Source organism: Cydia strobilella, chromosome 2 (assembly GCF_947568885.1).
Source record: "Cydia strobilella chromosome 2, ilCydStro3.1, whole genome shotgun sequence".
In the NCBI taxonomy this organism is placed as follows: Eukaryota; Metazoa; Arthropoda; class Insecta; order Lepidoptera; family Tortricidae; genus Cydia; species Cydia strobilella.
Genome location: NC_086042.1, coordinates 6,314,342 through 6,336,003, shown reverse-complemented (window position 1 = coordinate 6,336,003; position 21,662 = coordinate 6,314,342). Strand labels below are relative to the sequence as shown.

Genomic DNA, 21,662 nt, shown 5'->3' with positions numbered 1-21,662 from the left:
ATGTGCCGAATGGTTCATTGAATCTTATTTTAAGAATGCCGTTACCTTTATTTTAATTATAAAAAACAAAAACCTAAAAAAAAGTGTAGTAAAGTTAACAATACCTAGTCTGGATCCGGAACTGTGGAAATCAAATTTTCAGGATTTAAAGTTTTAACTTTTTATTTCACAATGTACCTATGAAATTAACAAATAATACCAGAAAAACCTTACTGAAAAATAACTTCTTTAAATGTGATTAAAGTGCTCGTTCAAAATGTCAAACGAAATAAAAGATACGGCAAAACCACCCGAGACTACAATTCGGACCCCTATGCCGTCGTCACCGCGGGAATTTTTCGCGCGCATTTATGGGCACCTGGAAGAGCCGAAGGAGCAAGGTGGTGCGGTTGGCAGCAATGGCAGCGAGTCTGGTTCGGACGTAGAAGTCGGCAGCGACGGGGGCTCGGCGAGCTCGATGTGGCCGGCGCCGCTGCCGCTGTGTCCGCGCCCGCTGCTTCTGCCACATCAGCAGCTAGCTTTCGGCGCTGGATTGGCTGCTTTTTGTAAGTACAGAGACGAACTTAGCTCAAGTCTTTGATAGAACAAATTTGATTACGCATAGCGGAAAAAAAACTACCACAAAAGGATAAAAAATATCACTTGACAAATTCACTTAGACTTATTTGTTTGGTGGAAAATACAACATTTCCAGGTCTACCTATATACCTACATAAATGGTTGGCAGTCCTTAACTGTGGCTTTCTCCACAAACTTCCTATTCGCATAGTTAAACTGTGGAATGAACTGTCGTCTGCTGTACCTATTTCCTGACCAAAGCGACTTTCAAGAAAATGAGCGTACGCCCATCTTAAAGGCCGGCAACGCACTTCCAACCCCTCTGGAATTGCGGGTGTCCATGAGCGACGGTAATTGCCGAACTTGTTGAAAAATATACTTTAAGATTTATTTCCAACGGCATCGGCAATAAATTCCCTTATTAGGTAAGTGTTTAGAATATACATACTTTAATTTATTCAGTACTAGCGACCCGCCCCGGCTTCGCACGGGTGCAATGCTGATGTATTATACATATAAACCTTCCTCTTGAATCACTATCTACTAAAAGAAACCGCATCAAAATCCGTTGCGTAGTTTTAAAGATCTAAGCATACATAGGGACAGACAGACAGCAGGAAGCGACTTTGTTTTATACTATGTAGTGATTTGTGATGATATAATACCAAAACAAACAAATTTCCTTGCCAGGATTGTCAGTATCCTGTGTAAGTACATAGTAGGCAGTAGGGGTCACTAAAGCAGCAGCAGCGTCAGCTTTACAGTCCTCAACTCCTCACTGCACCCACATTAAATATATAATCGAATGAGCGATATAATATTGTTTTCCCCTCACTATTAGCTCGGAAAGCCATCTTTTATCCTTTAAATTTAAAACAAGCGGGTAAAAACTCATTTTATCCACTAGTGGGGAAAGTAATTTGACCTTGGAGCGTGTTTAAGTATTAGCTTTTGACAGATAACAAAACGTAAAACGCTCATAATAATGGTTCGTTCGATATTAATTACTATTAAATAAATGGTTTGAAAATTTAATAAAAAATACCAAATTTAACTTTGTTTAATGATTTTAAGTCATAAACCTTAAAATTCCATTTGATTTTTGTATATTTAATTTTTATAATTGGCTCTGTAATTCTATTGTAGCTTTAGAAATTATGGATGGTATAGATAGGATCGCAATCTCTTATGGCAGAATTGTTGTAAAAGTGACCGCGTTAAGCTTTAAATAATAGTTCCTAATCTCTCCGGTGGCGCTAGTTAGGCTCTGGGACATGAGTATAACATGAACCATATAAGGCAACAAATAACCCGACCAAATTACGTAGGTTGTTTTTGGTAGTATTTCGGTGTATGGTGGCGCCGCCTAATTACTGTTTTTTGATGGACACTTTTCATACATAGAGATTTGGCTCCTTTATACAGTCTCCATGTTAGAAATGTTTATAGCTGTTGGTTTTCCATGTATGAAATAAAAAAAATAAAAAAAGACTTGTTTTTTTAATAATGATGTTGAATCAAGGGCCTGACACTCTTTGATAGAGAAAGATAGTCTAGTTGCGATTCCTATAAGAGGAAAGAGAAAATAGTGCCATGCTTTGTCCCTATCACCGACCGGGTTTTTTTTCATGGTCGGATTATGGCAGCATAGGTAGGCGATGGCAAAATACCGAAATTTATAAGAGTGAAAGAGAAAAAGGATTATGCTGCCATACATTAACCTGTCAATACATGAACATGTCTTTCTCTTACCCCTGGTCGCTCGGTTTCATGTCTATAACTACTATACTATGTCTATGTGTTGAATATAATTCTGAACGCACAAGTTGAGTCGATGCAATTTCTAAACGCATCGTCAGAAATGTCAACATTGTCAAGTGTCAATAATTTTTTTACTTTAAAACCGTTCTCACCGACTCCGACTCTCGTAAAATACATAACGTCCAGTTTTCTATTATAATATCGTAAAAAATGAGAGATTCCAGTGATGAAGATGATCATCATTTATATGCAACATCATAGCAAAAAAACAAATATTTCCTATGGAATTTTAAGGTAAACCATAAACATCATAGAGTAACTTATACTAGAGCGGTACTGTCATAGTCATAGTAAATTTTGTAACCCCAGTAAATTCACTGCCATCTGTCGACACACTTTAAAACTAAAATTGAAGATTTGTAAAAATACGATAAAATGTATTTAAATATAGATAAATGATTTTTTTTATTTGCATTAATTATTTTGATGATTTTGACCCATGCTCTTTCACTGATATGCGTTAAAATTGTTAAATAACAAACGAAACCGTCAACGCCATCTATACGACTGTAGGCCAAAACTAGTAGCGCCCTCTGAACGAGAATCAAATTTTCTTGATTTTCGAGGCACGTTTTCTCCTTAGACTGTATCCATCTATTACGGAGTTATATCTATCTTTGATAAACATAAACCTTTGTATTTTTTGCTATTTCTCAAACCATTTATTTAATAATAATGAATATCGAACGAACCATTATTATGAGCGTTTTACGTTTAGTTATCTGTCAAAAGCTACTTAAACACGCTTCAAGGTCAAATTACTTTCCCCGCTAGTAGATAAAATGCGTTTTCCCCGCTTGTTTTAAAGGATAAAAAACGGCTTCCCGAGCTAGTGAGGGGAAAATAGCTATTTACGCAGCGGCGCTTACGTTCCGTGACCGCATGCGTTCAACGCTGCGTCTATCGCATATCATATAAAACAACCGCGCGGTAAAGTTACATTACCGGCTAGGCTAGGGAGGCTTAAATGCACAATTTCACATAAAATATGCATTTTGTTACGCATATGTAGGTACCTATGCATTATGCGTCTTCGTTCCGTCGAAGAAAACATAATCATTGTAATATTAAATAGTACATTGTGATACAAGTGTGCTAAGTTGGTCATTACAGACGAGGCGATATTGTAATAAGAAAGCCGATGTGTGTAATGACCAATGCATACGACGTTTTTAAACACACTTGCGAGGAAAAAAAACAAACTTTCATATTAATCAAATTTTAATTGTTGAAAAATGATTTTTCCCCTCACTAGCTCAGAAAGTTGTCTTTTATCCTTCAAAACAAGCGGGGAAAAACGCGTTTTATCCACTAGTGGGGAAAGTAATTTGACCTTGGATGGAGCGTGTTTAAGTAGCTTGACAGATAACAAAACGTAAAACGCTCATGATAATGGTTCGTTCGATATTAAATATCATTAAATAAATGGTTTGAGAATCTAATAAAAAATACCAAATTTAGCTTTATTTAATGATTTTAAGTCATAAACCTTAAAACTCCATAAGAAACGTTTGTTTTTTATAATGATGTTAAATATAATTCTGAACGCACAAGTTGAGTCGATGCAATTTCAAAACGCATTGTTGACATTTCATACGTCAGAAATGTCAACATTGTCAACAAATTTTTTACTTAAAAACTTCTCGTGTAAAAATACACAACTTCCACAGTTTTTTGTCATAATATCGTAAAAAAATTAGTGATTCCAGTGATGAAGATGATCTAACGCCTGTGGATGTTGCACTTTCCTCGCTATAGTGAGGTGAAAAGTTTTGTGTTACACACGGGTGCAAATGTATTTTACTTCTCGTGTGTTGAAACACTCGCTACGCTCAGGATTCTATTTTAGAACCACTCGCTTCGCTCGTGGTTCAACTATAGAATCCTTTCGCTTGCTTGTGTTTCAATTCTACACTCGCGGGTAAAATACAACTTTGCACCCTTGTATAACAAATAACTATTCAACACACTTGCTCAAAACGACGTTTTTATTCCACCGATTTTTGGCTCATAATCCTAGATATTAAACACGCGTGCTTTTTCAGTATATTATAACACTCGTGCTTTTTCATTATATTATCCGATAGTTTTTTATTTTTTTATTTATTTACATACACACATTATCAATTACAGGAAATCCTAATTCGACAGTATGGAAATTGACACAAAAATAGGTACAATACATTAGCTTACAGATTACAGTAGCACAATACGTAAAGCGTAGCCCTTGTGAATTCGTTCAGAGAACAAGAGAACAAATCTAACTCGATCGCTACTCGATTAAGGGTCCGAATTGCGCGCGTAAAGGGGGCCTGGCGAAGGAGTTGCGTTCGAGCGAGCGGCTCGGCCAGCAGGCTCGGCTGCCGCCGCCGCCACACATACCGATCTGGTACGTTCAAACGCACCTCCGCCAGGACTCCAGGGTTGCACAACTTGCCCCGCACCAACCTAAATATATATGAAGCTAGCCCCAGCTCCCTTCTAACTTCTAGTTTATTGTACCCTACCATTCCTAACACGAACAACGTAGGATACTTTAACGGATAAAAAGGGTATACTCCGTATAATTTTAAATATATAAATCTAATAAATAATATTTTGGATGCGTTCCAACATTAACCTATATTTTGACTCGTGTGGACTCCAGATTGCCGCATTACCCTCCAAGTGACTCCTGATCCTGACTATTGCCTCGTACAAGACACGTATCGCGTTAATATTAGTAAACCCATGAGCCTGCCTCATTACAAACCCCAGATTTCGCAAAGCCTTCTTACATACTGAAACAATATGGTCTCGAAAGGTGAGGTCGGACTTCAGCAGCACCCCTAAGTCGTTCACTTCGCCGACGCGCTGCATCGGTGACTCTCCTAACACATATTGGTAGCAAAGTGGATTCCGAGATCTGGTGAATGAGACAATGGCGCACTTTGACACGTTGAAATTTAACCTATACGTTTGACTCCATTTGACCACTCGGTGTATGTCCTCTTGTAAAGCTTGAGGTCATCAGCAAAGAGTAGACAAATGGAATCTTTAACAACGTCAGGAAGGTCATTTATCATTAAAATGAACTCTAAGGGGCCCAAATTGCTCCCCTGACTTACGCCAGACCTCGTGAAATATGGTTCTGACACGTGACCAGCACAGTCCACATACTGGCGCCTGTTACTTATATAGCTGGCAAGGAAAGTAAGAGTATGTGGAGTGAAACCCGCGCTTGCCAATTTCACGAGTAAGACAACATGGTCGACGGTATCGAATGCCTTCCGGAAGTCGAAGTATGCCACATCCACCTGGTCTCCTGCATCCACTGCCGGCACTATATTGACCATGAGATGCAATAGGTTACCTGTGGTACTGCGCGCCTTCCGGAAGCCATATTGCGCATCAGACATTATGCAGCTAGCTTGGGCCTGAACCAATTGGTAAATCGCAGACTCAAATACCTTAGCGACCGTACACAATACTGCTACCGGTCGGTAATCGCTAGTATTCGGTCCGCCGCGACCTTTCGGTACAGGTACCACCCTGGTTAACTTCCACCTGTCAGGAAACATTTTTGATTGAAGGCAAGTATTAAAAATATAATGCAAAGGCTCAGCCAGAACAATACGACAGTCCTTAAAAATGTAAGGTGGGATACCATCTGGACCCGCGGACCGCTTGGGTTGGAGCACTGCCAAGGCACGCTGCACCTCCACCAGCTCCAGGCTCGCGACGTGCACCCTCGCGCTGCTCGCCGTTGAGGAGGCGTCCGCCGCCTCAACTTCCAACCGAGCCGGGTTTGGATTGTAAACTGATTCAAAGAAAGTGGCAAATTCCCTAGCACATTCCTGATCCGATAGTTGGCGTCCGTTCACTACCAGCTTTCTTTTTGTTACGTTCCCTCTCTTACTTCTTATAAAATCCCAAAAAGCTTTAGGTTCCCTTGCTAAAGTTAAGAAGGTAACTCATTGCTAATAATATGCATGGAACGCCTTCTTTAATGAGGGCTATCGTTTTTTTGCTCACCAGTTGGCGCCTCTGTTGATGGTGGTCCAAAAGACTAAGGAACAGCTGTCAGTCATTGAAGTGACAAGTGACATTTGACATTTCGAACTATGGAAAAGACCACCATCTACACTAGCGCCCCTAGCGGCGAATTCATACGCGTTAGCCCTCATTGGTCGGACTGGCGGGCACCGGCGCGCCCGACCGCCTGCCGCGGCCCGGCCGGCGCGCCCGCGGCCGGGGCGAGGGGCGGCCGGCAGTATGACAGATGCAACACTGCATACTGTTTTAACAATTCAAATTTGATTAATATAAGTTTCTTTTTTTTTCTCGCAAGTGTGTTGCAAAACGTCGTATGAAACGCGTTTGCATTGGTCATTAGACACATCGGCTTTCTTATTGCGCGCTCGCTTACAGCTCGCGCGCACAATATCGCCTCGTGTGTAATGACCAACTTAGCACACTTGTATCACAATATTTACAATGTACTATTCAGGTTAACAACCCCAATTTTACAATTAATTTTCTTTTGCCAAACTGCAGGACAGTTTGTTGGCAAAGTATTGACTTCACAATAGTTATTTGTGCAACAAGAGAGGAAAGTTGGTTTTTCTTGCGAGTGTATATTTTGAGTCCCGAGAAAGCGAAAGATTCTAAGTTAGAATCTTGAGCGTAGCGAGGGTCTCAAAAACACGTGATGTAAAATAACTTTGCTCTCGTGTTGCACACATAATTTTTCATCTCAGTAGTGAGAACATATTAAAGGTTAAAATGGTAATTCGAACTACACAGAATAATACAGAGAAAAAAATGTAATAAAAGTATGAAGTGGCCGTTCATGGCCTTTACTAATTTAAAAAGCTACTTTGTTTCTGGAGTGAGGAAAGTGCGACTTTCCTCACTCCAGGGAGTGAAGAAAGTGTGGCTTTCCTCACTCCAGGGAGTGAAGAAAGTGTGACTTTCCTCACTCCAGTATTTATTTTGAGTCCCGAGAAAGCGAAAAATTCTAAGTTAGAATCTTGAGCGTAGCGAGGGACTCAAAAACCCGAGATGTAGAATAACTTTGCTCTCGTGTTGCACACATAATTTTTCACCTCAGTAGTGAGAACATATTAAAGGTTAAAATGTAATTCGATTCGAATTCACTCCAGGGAGTGAAAAAAGTATCACTTTCCTCACTCCAGGGAGTGACGAAAGTAGGCTTATTCGAGCTGCTGTGAAAATTAACGATCTATTCACACCACATGCTCGACTTTGCCCAATTATATATCATACAAACCTCACCTCAAAGTAAGTCATTATTGCTGTAGGTCTCTACGGAACAATTTTTATACGAATTCAAATCTCATTGTTAACCAGCGGGTTATAATGAAATTCAGTACCATATTATGACCCGTGGGTTATAATGAGATTTATAGTTTGTCAAAGGACTGTCTCATTTCAAACATAGACAAAGAGACTCATACTATCTTTGTCTTACACTAGTACCTGCACCCAAAAGAAAAGGATGAGTATAGTTTTTTGTTCTTATTTACTGCCAATTTGGTTTGACCAACTATAGTACAACCCGGCGAAATTAGAACTTATTTGAAAATCGAACTGGCCACTACAAGCCATATACGCAAAACAAAGAAAATAAAACAAAAGCCGCGAGTGTTGCGAAACGCTGCTTACTTTACTCTTTGATCAGGACTATCAGGGGGTTGTAGTTGGAGATTATAAATTATAATATAATTTGTAGGTTTTTTTTTTAAGGTAGGTACTTTAAGTTTTAATAAAACGTTGTTTCTAGTAAGCAGCCTTGCTTTTTATTGTCTTTCAAAAGGTGAGAAAAATAGAGTATTCTCTTTTGGGATAAAGCTGTTTTCGTCTTGGGCGAGTTTGAATCCCTCGCTGCACTCAGGACTCCGTTTTAATTCCCTCGCTTCGCTCAGGAATTAACTCGTAACACCCTCGCTACGCAGTTAAATCTGGAGTCCCTCATTTACTCAGGATTCAAAATCACTGCTTTATGCCCTCGGTGTATAATCTACTATTTTTCGTTTGTAAAATTCTTATTAGCCCGAACACACATTATGGACTTTTTGTAAATATGTATTCATTAATCCAACACTATTGTTGCATTTGGTTGAAGATGCGAATCAAAATATTAGTTTCAACTTGAGCGAGTCCGTGAAACACATGTGCGATCCCAGGCTTCGTTTAAGACTTAGGGGTGCCGGGCATGGTTATTCCGCAATGTAATATTTCTTTTTAAATTATTAATTGGGATACTTGGGATGGTTAAAAGTTAACGAAGAACCAACATAGCGAGTTGACGGGACCGTAGACGGAATTTTTTCGATAGCGAATGTATGAAAATTGTAAGGGGGAATTTCAAAGGGCTGGTGGGGGTAACGGCACCACTTTTCAGTCCGGCAACATCGGGTTTCTAGGAGCGTAGGTATAGGAACCCCACTACAATGATCAGAAGTCAAACTGCGGTCCGCTAAGTATTTTTGCAAACGAACATCTCATATAGTATAGGAGACTGCTCTATATAGGCTGCAGGCAGCCTACACGAATTACAATCATGAATTCAATAACAGAATTCCCTAATTTTCATTTGATAACGCTGTCGCTATTCAGTTTCACGGATTGTTGTTTCGTAATAGTTATTAGTCGAACAATGGGCAGATTTTATAGCGAAGTAGCAGAACAGTGCCGACAATTTTCACGAGAGAGCGAGCTCGAATGGGCTCCGGCGGGGCTATAGGCGGGCATCGAGTCGTGGCGTCATAATCGCATCACTACGGCGCCAAGCGAGCTGTCACTCCTCCCTCCCTCACTCGACTCTGTCATTGCACAGCGAACAACACGTTTTTCAACCACGCGACAAACCATTATGATACTATTTTCATAGCAATAAGAATCGTTGTTTGAAGGAAACGATTTTCATTCTAATAAGCCGCTTAACTGAATATTGTTTGTTTGTTATTGTCGTCGGGGAATTCGCAGCACGTTCCAGAAGTCTAGCAATGAAGGAATAAGAATAGATAAGTTAAACAACGTAGGTACTTTAATATGTGGGTAGAATTGTTTTATTAGGCGAATACAAATTCTAAAACTTTATCAAACCTCATCTTCCTCCACCTCTTTTGTCAAACATCTATTAATTCGAATTCGAGAAGAAAACTCACACAATCTCGCTTACAAAGCGTGTTTCACGCCAGGTTAGCCCGTTTTATACCCTAAGTTGTTTTTAGGGTTCCGTACCTCAAAAGGAAAAAACGGAACCCTTATAGGATCACTCGTGCGTCTGTCTGTCTGTCTGTGTGCCCGTCTGTCATAGCCTATTTTCTCCGAAACTACTGGACCAATTAAGTTGAAATTTGGTACACATATGTAAGTTTGTGACCCAAAGATAGACATGTAACGTAAACAAATTAATTTTAAACAAGGGGGCCACTTTTGGGGGGTAAATGAGAAAAAAAAGTTTGTCAAACTATATCGTGTTAAATATCAAATGAAAGAGCTCATGTGACAATCCCAAATATATATTTTTTATAATTTTAAGATAAATAGTTTAGAATCCCCCCCCTTTATCTCTGAAACTACTGGGTCAAAGATTTGGAAAAAAATACACAAAACAGAACTTTACCTAATATAGATCACCGGAAAACCTATTAGAAATGTGCAGTCAAGCGTGAGTCGGACTTAATTACTTAGTTTTTGATCCGACCCCTACGGGTTTTTTAAAGACATATCACATAAAATATACATTGTTTAATTTGTGTAATGTACGGAACCCTTGGAACGCGAGTCCGACTCGCACTTGGCCAGTTTTTTTAATTAGGTCACTAAATCATACGAACGACGAAGGTTACAATTAAAATATTTAATTAGATTTATCATATTTATGTGCGATAAAATGGAATGGAACAAAAAATATTCCACAGTTACGTAGGAAGTGGCGCCCTCAATAAATTTCTACAATTTCTTGTCGGTCTATACAACAGACCTAAAATTTATGCTTATGGTCTATACCAAAGATAGATATTCTATACCTATAGTATTTTCAAAAGTCGATGGGTAGGGTGACAGGTGTAATCTCCATATAATTTATAACGTGAAATTGAATCGTGAAGAGTAGGTAGATAGTAGATACCTGATGATAGATAGTAGAGTCCTGTTCAAATCGAGCCCTGGGTTTCAGACGATTAGGCTCTATTGGCTCTAAGCTGACCTATATGTATACATAGGTGTGTTATAACGGTTAGGTACCTTATGACGCACCAAGTCACAAAATCAATTTAGACGTAGATGGTACATACTAGAGAATCGATTTAAGTGCTATCATCATTATCATCGTCATCATCAAACTTTTGGGCTATATTTAAGTATAAAAGCTAGGATTATCATTTTCCACGAACTCACATTAAATTAAAAAGAGATCGCATTTAAATAAAATTAAGTACTCGTCTTATCTCACCGAGGAATAAAACTGGGTTGGGTTATCTCTCTGTAAAGAATAAAAATATTAAATTTATAAAGCTTATTCGGGCGGTAGACTATTCCCTCGCTTATGAAGCATTCATTTCACCACAAGTAAACCAGAACTAACTGATCTGGTCATAGGTAACTTACCTAGTTAGTTCTTATGAATCTTGAGCTCAAACGTAGGTATTTATACATATATCTTAGGAGAGGTAAAAATCTGAAACCGAAATTACTAATTTCACCGTTACTATTACTGTGTGTACGTGATATATGTGACGTTTTTAACCAAATGGTGCTCTAAACCATCGCATGGCCATCTCGCTGGGCCATCGTGTAGAGGAGCCATTAGCATTTTAAAAAAACATTTTTATTTCTCATGCTCTGAGAGAGAGTCATTGTTGTTCTAAAGGTGTGCAGAGTATTTTACGTTCGAAGTACAATTTTTTATAATTTTTTTACGATAAGCAATTGAAATTTGAGTTTAAATGGATTTGTTATACAATTTCCGTTCTGATATTTGACTCTCCATTCCATAAATAACTATACTTTTGCCTAAATTGTTAACTGAAAGTACCCTTAAGAAATACTATAGAAATTAATACCCTGCATTTTATTTTGCTCGTATTCGAAATGAAAAGTAGAGTGTTTAACTCGGGTGAAAGGCATCATTTCAGCCTCGGACTATTGGCGCGTTATTTCTGATCACTTCTCATCAAATTCCACCCCATATTAGTTTTCTTTAGTCGAGCGCTCGGTAAGCGATGGAAAAGACAGGTATTTGAACGTCGCTTGACCATCTTTTAGATATCATATCGTCAAAGAGTTGCGAGGTTCCTGCGACGTCCAGAGGATTATTCTACGAAGACTTATCTCCACGGCGCTCTATTATATTCACAATATTTTTCTAGTGAATATTTTATTTTCACGGCTACATTGGTCCGGCGATATTAAGGGGTGCTTTGATGTTTGTGTAAGACACGATGCTTTGAATAACACGGATCTGTAAAAGTATTATGCTTGGAAAATAAGAATTTGTTAAATTGGAATAAAATAAGAAAGATTGTTGCGATTATTATTGTAGGGACACCGTGGGGACACCTCCTTCTCCCTGTATTGCCGTTGCTATTCAAGTCCAAATTAATTATTTCGACCATTAATTTATTGTGGTAGGGGGGTAAATTAACTGGTTAGTAAGGGGGTAAGGACTAGTTACATACGTGACTCGTCTTTTTAGCACTTAGGTATAAAATTAATAATTATGTAGTTTCCATTATAACCTGTAGCTTTAAACCCAATTTTTTTTCCTCCTTTTCGGTCTGCCTGCACCGTCTATGGTGTTCTGTGGGTCCCACTCAGTAACCAATTATTTAGACAAGAAATAGTTATTTGTGCAACAAGAGAGGAAAGTTGGTTTTTCTTGCGAGTGTTTATTTTGAGTCCCGAGAAAGCGAAAGATTCTAAGGTAGAATCTTGAGCGTAGCGAGGGACTCAAAAACACGAGATGTAAAATAACTTTGCTCTCGTGTTGCACACATAATTTTTCATCTCAGTAGTGAGAACATATTAAAGGTTAAAATGTATTTCGAATTACACAGAATAAACAGAAAAAAGTATTATAATATGTACCATACGATACAATACGATAAGATACGATACGATACGATACCATATCATACAATACCATACCATACCATAAAAAAAATGTAATAAAAGTATGAAGTTCATGGCCTTCACTAAATTAAAAAGCTACATTGTTTCACTCCCTGGAGTGAGGAAGTTCGCACTTTCCTCACTCCAGGGAGTGACGAAAGTAGGACTGTTCGAGCTGCTGAGGTGAAAAAATATTATTGCTATGATTCACTCACTTACTATTAGTATGATAAATTAAGTAATGAAACTCATTAAAATTATCAATTAGTTATTTGGAAAAGTTTTAGAACCATAATTATTAAGTAGGTAATACCAATGTTTAATGAATAAGCCCTGTGCAATTAAGCAGCAATTAACGACTGGACTTTTCCCACAAATAGCCCAATCATTTACAAAATAGAAAGGAACGGAATAATGGTGATTCCTATCGCAAGATTTCAATGGAAACCCAGCGAAGCGTCTCGCAATATCAATATCTGCAGCACAGATTAAAAAACAAATATAAAATGTAAGCAAGTCAGGTGTGGTCTTCTCAATCTCACAGGGGTTGGAAGCTGGCTAACTTATCTGTGGTAAATTTGAAGTTCTTAATTCACAGACAAAAGGTCTACTTTCCTTGACCCATAACGCAAATAAATTGTTGGGGCTTTATGGTCGAATACACTCGTAATTAGGGATGATAATGAAAATTAAGGGGTAGTAGCAAAGCAACCCTAATTCGTTGGCCATTGTTAGCATTAGCTATTGTTCATTAATCACAGTTTTTTATCCCGAACAAAACAAACATTCTGGGGATGATGATATAATCAAGTGGTTTATGAATAGGGGGTGGATTTGAGCACTTACGTATTCACATCATACTAAAACACATTTAGATGGTTGTGGGGTACCATAATCGTTACAAACTAGTGCACGGCCCATAATAAGTACTTACCTATCAACCGAACCTATTAGTTATTCTATGACCGAACATCGCATTGGAGACAGGAATATCTACCGAAACTCGCCTAGGTAGTTTAGCATGCCTCGACAAACTTCCAGCATCCTGCCTACCAACGTCGGGCCCTCTTGATGAAAAACAACGAGCCTATACCTTTTCCACATCTAGATATCATGTGTGCTAATGGTTTTACCAGAATATAATTTTAAATATCGCAGGAAGTACCAAAAGTAAAATGTCTGAAAACGGACCCATCAGAGTTCCAAAATAGTAATCGGGATTTAAGCTAAGATGAAATGCACATTCGATATTTTACAGCCGCGCACGTTGAATCAATGCACGTGTTTATTAAATACACAACTTACATCGTTTACGATTCAAATTGTAGTCTCGATTGACCCCACTCACAAGTTTATTGAGCGAATGACAATTAAATGTGACAACATCGGGATTATGCTCGCATTGTACACCAATTTTATTATTAGATAAAAGGGGTTGTCTCCACCTGACGTATCCCACATCATTTGTGGCACAATCGAAAATTTGCGACTAATTATATTTTCTATAACTATGCATGTATGATAAATTGGATTATTTTAATAAAATTTTAAACTGTTTTGTGAAATCGGTTTTTCTCTGATGTAAAAGAGAGGAAAGGGGACGGCCGCTTCTCCAAACAAACGTAGTCCCCATTTTCCTCTCTGGATATTGACATTATGGAAAATATTTTTACATAATTTGATGTGATTTGATTTGACCATAGCGTTTTACTTTTTTCGATTTTTTTATTATTGTAAAAATTAGGATCGAAAAACAGATTTCATACAAATTTTTAAATGCTCATAACTTTTATGATTTATGATAATTAAAAATCCGAAAAAAATCAAACGTACGGACATAGCTGATGTTGATATACAACAAATTGTGTCAAAATATTTTCAGTAATACATACTAATACCCAGAGAAAGAGAAAGGCAGTGGCAGAAAGGAAAATACTCAGAAAAATCCTGGGTCCTGTGAGAAGGGAAGCTGCAGTTTTAGACTCCGAAAAAACGTCGAGATTGAAGATCTTGTGGCTGCACCCAACATTATAGGCGAGACAAAAGCTCACCGTCTCCGCTGATTCGGCCACGTTTTGAGAATGGAGGAGGATCGCGGCGTTAAAAGGCCGTACTTGGGACGCCAGGTGGGGCGGAGGCCGATCGGACGTCCCAGGTATCGCTGGGGCGATGCTGTTGGAGTAGATTTGAGCGCTCTCCATGCCGATAACTGGCGGGAGATGGCACAGGATCGAGACGACTGGCGTATACTCGTGTCGGAGGCCAAGACTCATTTTGGGTTGCTGCGCCATTAAGTAAGTAGTAATACCCAGAGAGGAAAATGGGGACTACGTTTTTATAAAAAGGCAATTTTGCGCGGGTCCTCCACTTTCGTCTTAAATTACCTCCTAATACATTAGGTGCCTAATCGTATCTGTTTGTTGCAGTTCTATTTACCTTTACCCATGCTTCTCGATATTGAAGATTACTGTACAAATATCTGAACAAAGCCTCTTTATCAAGCTGTTAAGGTGCATGTTCAGATAGTTTACAGCACCTTGGCCGCACCGATATATCTGGTGGCGCCCGAAAAGGATTAGTAATAAATTAAATTCTTCGGAATACAAGTTAGAGAAGAAAAAGGACACATGGGCCGGCCAGTTGGTAAAGAAATCAGTGACAGGATGAGATTGAAGCACCGCCGCGCGGCATATGGTGCGGTGTGTGGTGTGTGTTACCGTGATCATTCGATCATCGCTTCCCGGTTCGGGGCAATTCAGGGGCTAATGAATCGGACATACTTCATGTGATTTAAAGTGTCGTTTCCTGCTATCTGTCACGTAGCTTGCACATTGATATTACATTTGTAAGTAATATCTGTGACGACTTTGCGGTAAAGAGCCAAGAGGCGTGCGACGGATGATACGTAGTTCATACAGAATTGTCCACTCAAACGTAGATCATGCGTATGCCACTGCGGGAGTTCGAGATTTACTTATTTGAATACTAAGCAAATTTTATATAATATGTGTAGAGCGGCTGACTGGCAGAATATTCTTTTCCCCTCACTAGCTCGGAAAGTTGTCGTTTATCCTTCAATACAAGCGGAGAAAAACGCGTTTTATCCACTAGTGGGGAAAGTAATTTGACCTTGGATGGAGCGTGTTTAAGTAGCTTGACAGATAACAAAACGTAAAACGCTCATGATAATGGTTCGTTCGATATTAATTATCATTAAATAAATGGTTTGAGAATCTAATAAAAAATACCAAATTTAGCTTTATTTAATGATTTTAAGTCATAAACCTTAAAATTCCATAAGAAACGTTTGTTTTTTATAATGATGTTAAATATAATTCTGAACGCACAAGTTGAGTCGATGCAATTTCAAAACGCATCGTTGACATTTCATACGTCAGAAATGTCAACATTGTCAACAATTTTTTTACTAAAAAACTTTTCTCACCGACTCGCGTAAAAATACACAACTTCCAGAGTTTTCTGTTATAATATCGTAAAGAAATGAGTGATCCCAGTGATGAAGATGATCTAACGCCTGTGGATGTTGCATTTTCCTCGCTATAGTGAGGTGAAAAGTTTTGTGTTATACACGGGCGCAAATGTATTTTACTTCTCGTGTGTTGAAACACTCGCGGGTAAAATACAACTTTGCACCCTTGTATAACAAATAACTATTATTGTATTGTTAGGTATATTATATATGTATACCCATATATATTATACCCATGCACCTATACCCATTGGCATCAGAATATTCTTTATTGTATTGTTATATAAAGAAAGCCTTTTATTGTACTGATGGCTCGTTAGAAGTTGCGTGAGATTGTTCTCATTTCGTGCGCGTTTTGCGTGGGAGTGCAGGGAGTGGATCTAATGAAATGAAAGTACGTGAAAAGTAATGATGTAATGAGTATATGGGTTATCATAAATTACGGTGCTACTAGAGGTATATTTTCGGCTTTAAGGCTTCTAAAAGGCTCTTTTGCATACTTAAGAACTTGTTTATCTACTGATTAAATATAATAGTTAAGTAAGATGTATAATTATTATGTACAAATTACGTTTAAAATACAATAACTAATAATCTTAAATACCAAAAAACAAATAAATCCTTAAAGTAAAAATTATAAACTAAATTTAAAAACTACATAAAACTAAAACTATAAATATAGGTGCTACTTAGTTTTGCAGTTCCTATAACAGCTAATAATTCTAAAAGCAAGGCGGAATTTTCCCACAATTTCATTCAGATTTCAGACCAAAACTGCGATATATTTTACAGTACATATGGTGCTACTTTTCTGCACTAGTGCGTAAATTAGCACATTTCGTAACTATGTCAAAAATTTAAACTGCAATATGTACTGTAAAACGTTGTACGATACACGTGCGAATAGGTAATTCGCAACTCGTGTCGATTTAAAACACTCCCTTCGGTCGTGTTTTAATTTATCGCCACTCGTTTCGAATTTCCTCTTTTTCGCACTTGTATCGTAAATAACTATTACAGATCCGGATATTATGGTCGTATTTACAACTATGTGACAGCGTGATAAATACAGTGCCCGCAGTGAGTGTTGTGTTTTAAAACACATATTTTTGACTTGATGCCTTGGCACTCTCTAGCAGCTGTTTTTCTCCAAGCATCATCCGACATCCTATATCGGATCGGACAACGTGAAAACGCTCTATAATACTCTGTCAGTCGGGTGAAAATGCAAGCAGCCCTACCCCAACGTAATGATTACTAATGAATAATGACATTAATGACGTACTCCCATATAGAATCATATTTACATTACGGCTTGAAATCTGAGAGCACAGATTAAAATTATCGTTATTAACCCCAAGGGGTTTCCTTCCGCAATATGCCGGAGCTCGTACAAAGGCGTTCTCATGGCAGACAGGAACTATGAGGAATCCTTACTTATTCGCTAAACATGAATTTGTCTCAAGTTCACCGATTTACCACTTTAGTTTTAGACTTTATACGTGGAAGTATTATGGTTGAAATTACGACGTCGGATGAAACATTGTGTCGGACTGTCGTTTGCGATTAACTTCTTAATTTCGCGATAGTGTCGGGCGATAAGTATGGGAATGTGGTTATCCAAAGTGTTGCGGTTTATTCGCAGTTTCGGAATCATTACGGTCTAGTGGCGCGGCGTTTTAAATTTAAATTGTCCCCGTCCATCCATCCATGTAATGTTAACAATTTCTTTGTTTTGAAGCTTAGAATTGGATTCCACTCTACGCCATTTTTTTGCATTAACCTTTTCGACGCCGCGTGAAACACAAAAGCTGTCACTCGGACGCTACGTCACCGAAGTGTCAAAACTGAAATTGAACTCTATGCACATGCACGTAGGTCCATGTTGCTCTGTGGTCTGTGACGCATTAATCCGTCTTTGGCGTTGGACCTGCGGTGCCGATATATCCGTCATTGGTGTCCATAAGGTTAAAGAGGCAAAAGCTCGGGATCCTATTTTATGCCAATAGGATCCCGAGCTCCTTTATAGCATGCAACCGGGAAAACGAGGTTCGATGTTTGTTACGCAGCGTCTTACGTAAGCGAACAACTCGCGAACGCGAAGCGTAGCGGCGCGGCGGGCTCACGGCGTTCGCGTTGCGAACGAGATCGCCCACGTAGGTCACTTCTACATATACATATAAATATCAAAGGATTGACTCACCCCGCGCCGCATCGCTTTGAGTTCGCCTACGTAGTACGCTGCGTTAGTGTAACTGTTGTTTGTTGCAGTGGCCCGTCGACGGCGGAAGGAAAGTCGGCCGCGGCGGCAGAGGACCACCTTCTCCGCCCACCAGACCCTCAGGCTCGAGCTGGAGTACGCGAGGGGCGAATACGTCGCCAGGGCACGGAGGTACGTTGCGTTGGCAAAGGGTCAGAATTAAATTAAACTGATAGCTTTGATCGGTATTTCCAGACCAATAGGACCTTCAGGAAAAGCGCGTATGCCCATCTTAAATGCCGGCACCGCACTTGCATTGCAACCCCTCCGGTGTTCTCGTTTGCCTCCTAGGTATATCATAAAAAAAGTTGTCTTTTCATTTCAGGTGTGAACTTGCAACGGCATTGTCTTTGAGCGAGACACAAGTTAAAATTTGGTTTCAAAACAGAAGAGCTAAAGACAAAAGAATCGAAAAGGCTCATCTAGATCAACAATACAGGTATGTTTGGGTAGTACGCCAGCTACGCTTAGGTATGTAGATACATGCTGCTCATATGTATTGTATGAGGAGTGTCTTTTCATAAGGGCTTATTGTTGTATGGTGTTCATAGAGAAATAGCTCACCTCTCTCCCAAAAGACTCCTCATATGTACAAAATGCGAAAACTTTCCAAAAAGTTCGAAAATCGAAAAATTACAGGAAATTTTTACACAGGAAACAAAGGAACTTAGATTTTGGAAATTCAAACACACACATTCAGTCAGTTTTGGACAGTCTCCTGGCCGTCGTGGCAGGGAGATGGGACAGTGCACTTATTAGGCACTGGACCTCCCAACATCTTAGTTTAGGTACTAACATAGTAATTTAAGTATATTTGTAACTAACAAAATATGGATTGTATTATCGTCCGAAATAAATGTTTTTTTTTATTGAAAATTACGATTCCCTTACAAAACTATGACAAATTTCCGAAATTTATTCATGTGGATATCGGAGTGGAGAAGAAGAAGACCCGTCCCGTTTTTACCCTGTGGGTACGGAACCCTAAAAAGACTAAAGTATCAATGACGAAGTATAAAAATTACAAGATGTAACAAAGTCTTATTAACTGAGAATAGTCCAAAAATAAAAATGTCGTCAATTGTAATTTCTACAAATTTCAACTAAGGGATGTCCTAACATAACATCTCAGGTTTAGGCTACGTTTCCACCAGAGATGTGCGAGGTAGCTGGGTGCTTAGCCAAGTTGCAAATCGCTTACGCTCCGCTACGAACGAAACGCCAATGTCTGCCGCACTAATATGGAAGAGTGATAGAAAGAGACTATTACCGTATCATTTGCACTGGAGCGAACGAGCGAAGATAGATAAATGAAGTGTTTCTATTGGTTCATACTAACACATCCCTCGCTACGCGTCCTCGCACATCTCTGGTAGGGAAGCAGCCTTAAATGGGTTAGGTTAGGTATCTTCAGATGCCCGAAGGGCATACCGCACGGTATATTCTCATTTGTCCCCGTCCCCGCCCCACGTGACCGCCGCCATACATGAGGCGGGGACATGTTATGGGAATGATATGAATGGCATGAATGCACCTATTTACGCGGAGACAAATGATGGGAATACACCAACTGCACAGAAATAAAGAGCCCTGCGGTCAAAATAAAGCAAAGTGAATCTTGACATTTTTATACTTAGATTTATAGGTACTTGAACATTTTTACTTATCGACTTATTAATAATTTGGCATTTTTCAATTGTTATTAATAATTTGACATTATTCGACTAATTCCTTTGCATGGCCGAAAAAAGAAACCCGCCAACTGCTGAAACGGCAGTTTTTGCGGAAATTCTTATGAATTTACTGGCAACTTACTGGCTGTGAGACAAGTACAATCGTTGATATGGGTCTGTATTCACGATCACATGATTTATTTGGAAAGAAATACTTTTTGTTAATCTTTGAATACAGATTCTATTCTTTCCTAATACCCCCTCGTGACGCCTAAGAGTATTTTTTTAAAATTTCAGAATTTTTCTTTCCTACCCGTTTGTATTTAATTTCCTATATTATTACTATCACGCACACGCCAACAGCATTGCAAGAGGCGAGAGTAGAAAACCGATGATATTTTTTACTTATGTATAGGTATGCCATATGCATGCTATCTCTATAACTGTCTATAGACAACCGATATCGAACCGACTGTGTTTTTATTTGGCATCTTTTATTCCAGACAACTCGCAGCGGCTTCAGGCATGTTCCCTGCGGTCCTGCCCTCCTACTGCCCGCCGCCTTGCCCGTGCCTGCCGCCACAACAAACCACGCAACCCCTTCATAAGTAGTTTGTAAATATGTACTATATTTTGAGCCAAACTCGATTACTAAGAAATCAGTCAGTGGTGATTATAATCAGTGAAAATTACCAAAATTACGCATTTGATGTGAAAATCTCCACATAGTCGTACAGTTTCTCTTTCTGGGGCATGCTGTATAATAGATAAGCTGTACATGTGTTATAGATTTAGGGCCAGTTGCACCAACCACAATTAACAGACTGATCAACGTCAAGCAGCAGAGAACTATGAAACTTCCCATACAATAAAATTTAGCGAACGCTAAAACGGTGACTGACGGTTTGATGCAACTCGACCTTAGTTTTAAGAAATTTGATTAAATAAATAGCTATACCCCATTATATAGGTACTTAAAAGAAGAAAATATGTTACCTATGCACCGTTGCGGATTGCTTGGTTTCCTTACCTAGTGTAGGTAAAGTAGGTAGGTATTATTAGGTATTACCCCGGCCGAACAGGCTTTAAGGGGCCTACTGATTACCAGTCCGCCGGACGATATTAGCCTGTCAGTTAGAACAAAAAGGTGACAGTTCCGAACAACTGACAGGCCAGAGAGTCCAGACTACAGGGGGACTGGTAATCAGTAGGCCCCTTTAGGTTATTTTTTGTTCATGTCGTCTCAGATATGGGTGAATATGGTATCAGTGCATTCAGTATTATGTTCTGAACACAAATGTATGAGATGACAAGCGCGAAAGTGGTGGGGATAGTTACTGTGACGTCATAAAGTCGGCAGTACAAACTTTCTATTTTATTTTCTTTTAAACATACTATGTGGGGTACCAAATGTAAGGGCTTTGTGAGTATCACATATATAATTATAACATAATGTTACATTTTCACTTCATTTTCATTTGTTATTATTAGAAAACGTTCAAAAATTTCACAATCCACAGTTGACTTTGTCTGGTTTTTTGTTTGTTTTAATAATACATAGTTGCAGTTTAACGTAACAGAAAATTATACTTTTTTCAACTTCATGTACTTTTCTTATTTTTTTTAGGGTTCCGTACCTCAAAAGGAAAAAACGGAACCCTTATAGGATCACTCGTGCGTCTGTCTGTCATTGATATATCTGGTTAATTATTTTTAGGGTTCCGTACCTCAAAAGGAA

The 21,662-nt window shown here is 38.9% G+C and overlaps 1 protein-coding gene across 1 annotated transcript; it reads left to right on the top strand.

The window, feature by feature from the left end:
• Positions 1–304: 304 nt before the first annotated feature.
• LOC134755422 (homeobox protein rough-like) lies at positions 305–20,547 on the top strand. The gene is made up of 4 exons (XM_063691974.1): positions 305–545; positions 18,263–18,383; positions 18,577–18,690; positions 20,428–20,547. The coding sequence occupies exons 1-4, from the start codon at positions 314–316 to the stop codon at positions 20,534–20,536; spliced, it is 576 nt and encodes a 191-aa protein (XP_063548044.1). The 5' UTR covers positions 305–313; the 3' UTR covers positions 20,537–20,547.
• Positions 20,548–21,662: the final 1,115 nt, after the last annotated feature.

Bases quoted from the DNA above. Each gene is read 5' to 3' on its own strand.
- LOC134755422 (XM_063691974.1), top strand. From the start codon at position 314: ATGCCGTCGTCACCGCGGGAATTTTTCGCGCGCATTTATGGGCACCTG. The intron at 546-18,262 runs GTAAGTACAGAG...TGTTTGTTGCAG, and splicing joins CGCTGGATTGGCTGCTTTTT to TGGCCCGTCGACGGCGGAAG. The intron at 18,384-18,576 runs GTACGTTGCGTT...TTTTCATTTCAG, and splicing joins TACGTCGCCAGGGCACGGAG to GTGTGAACTTGCAACGGCAT.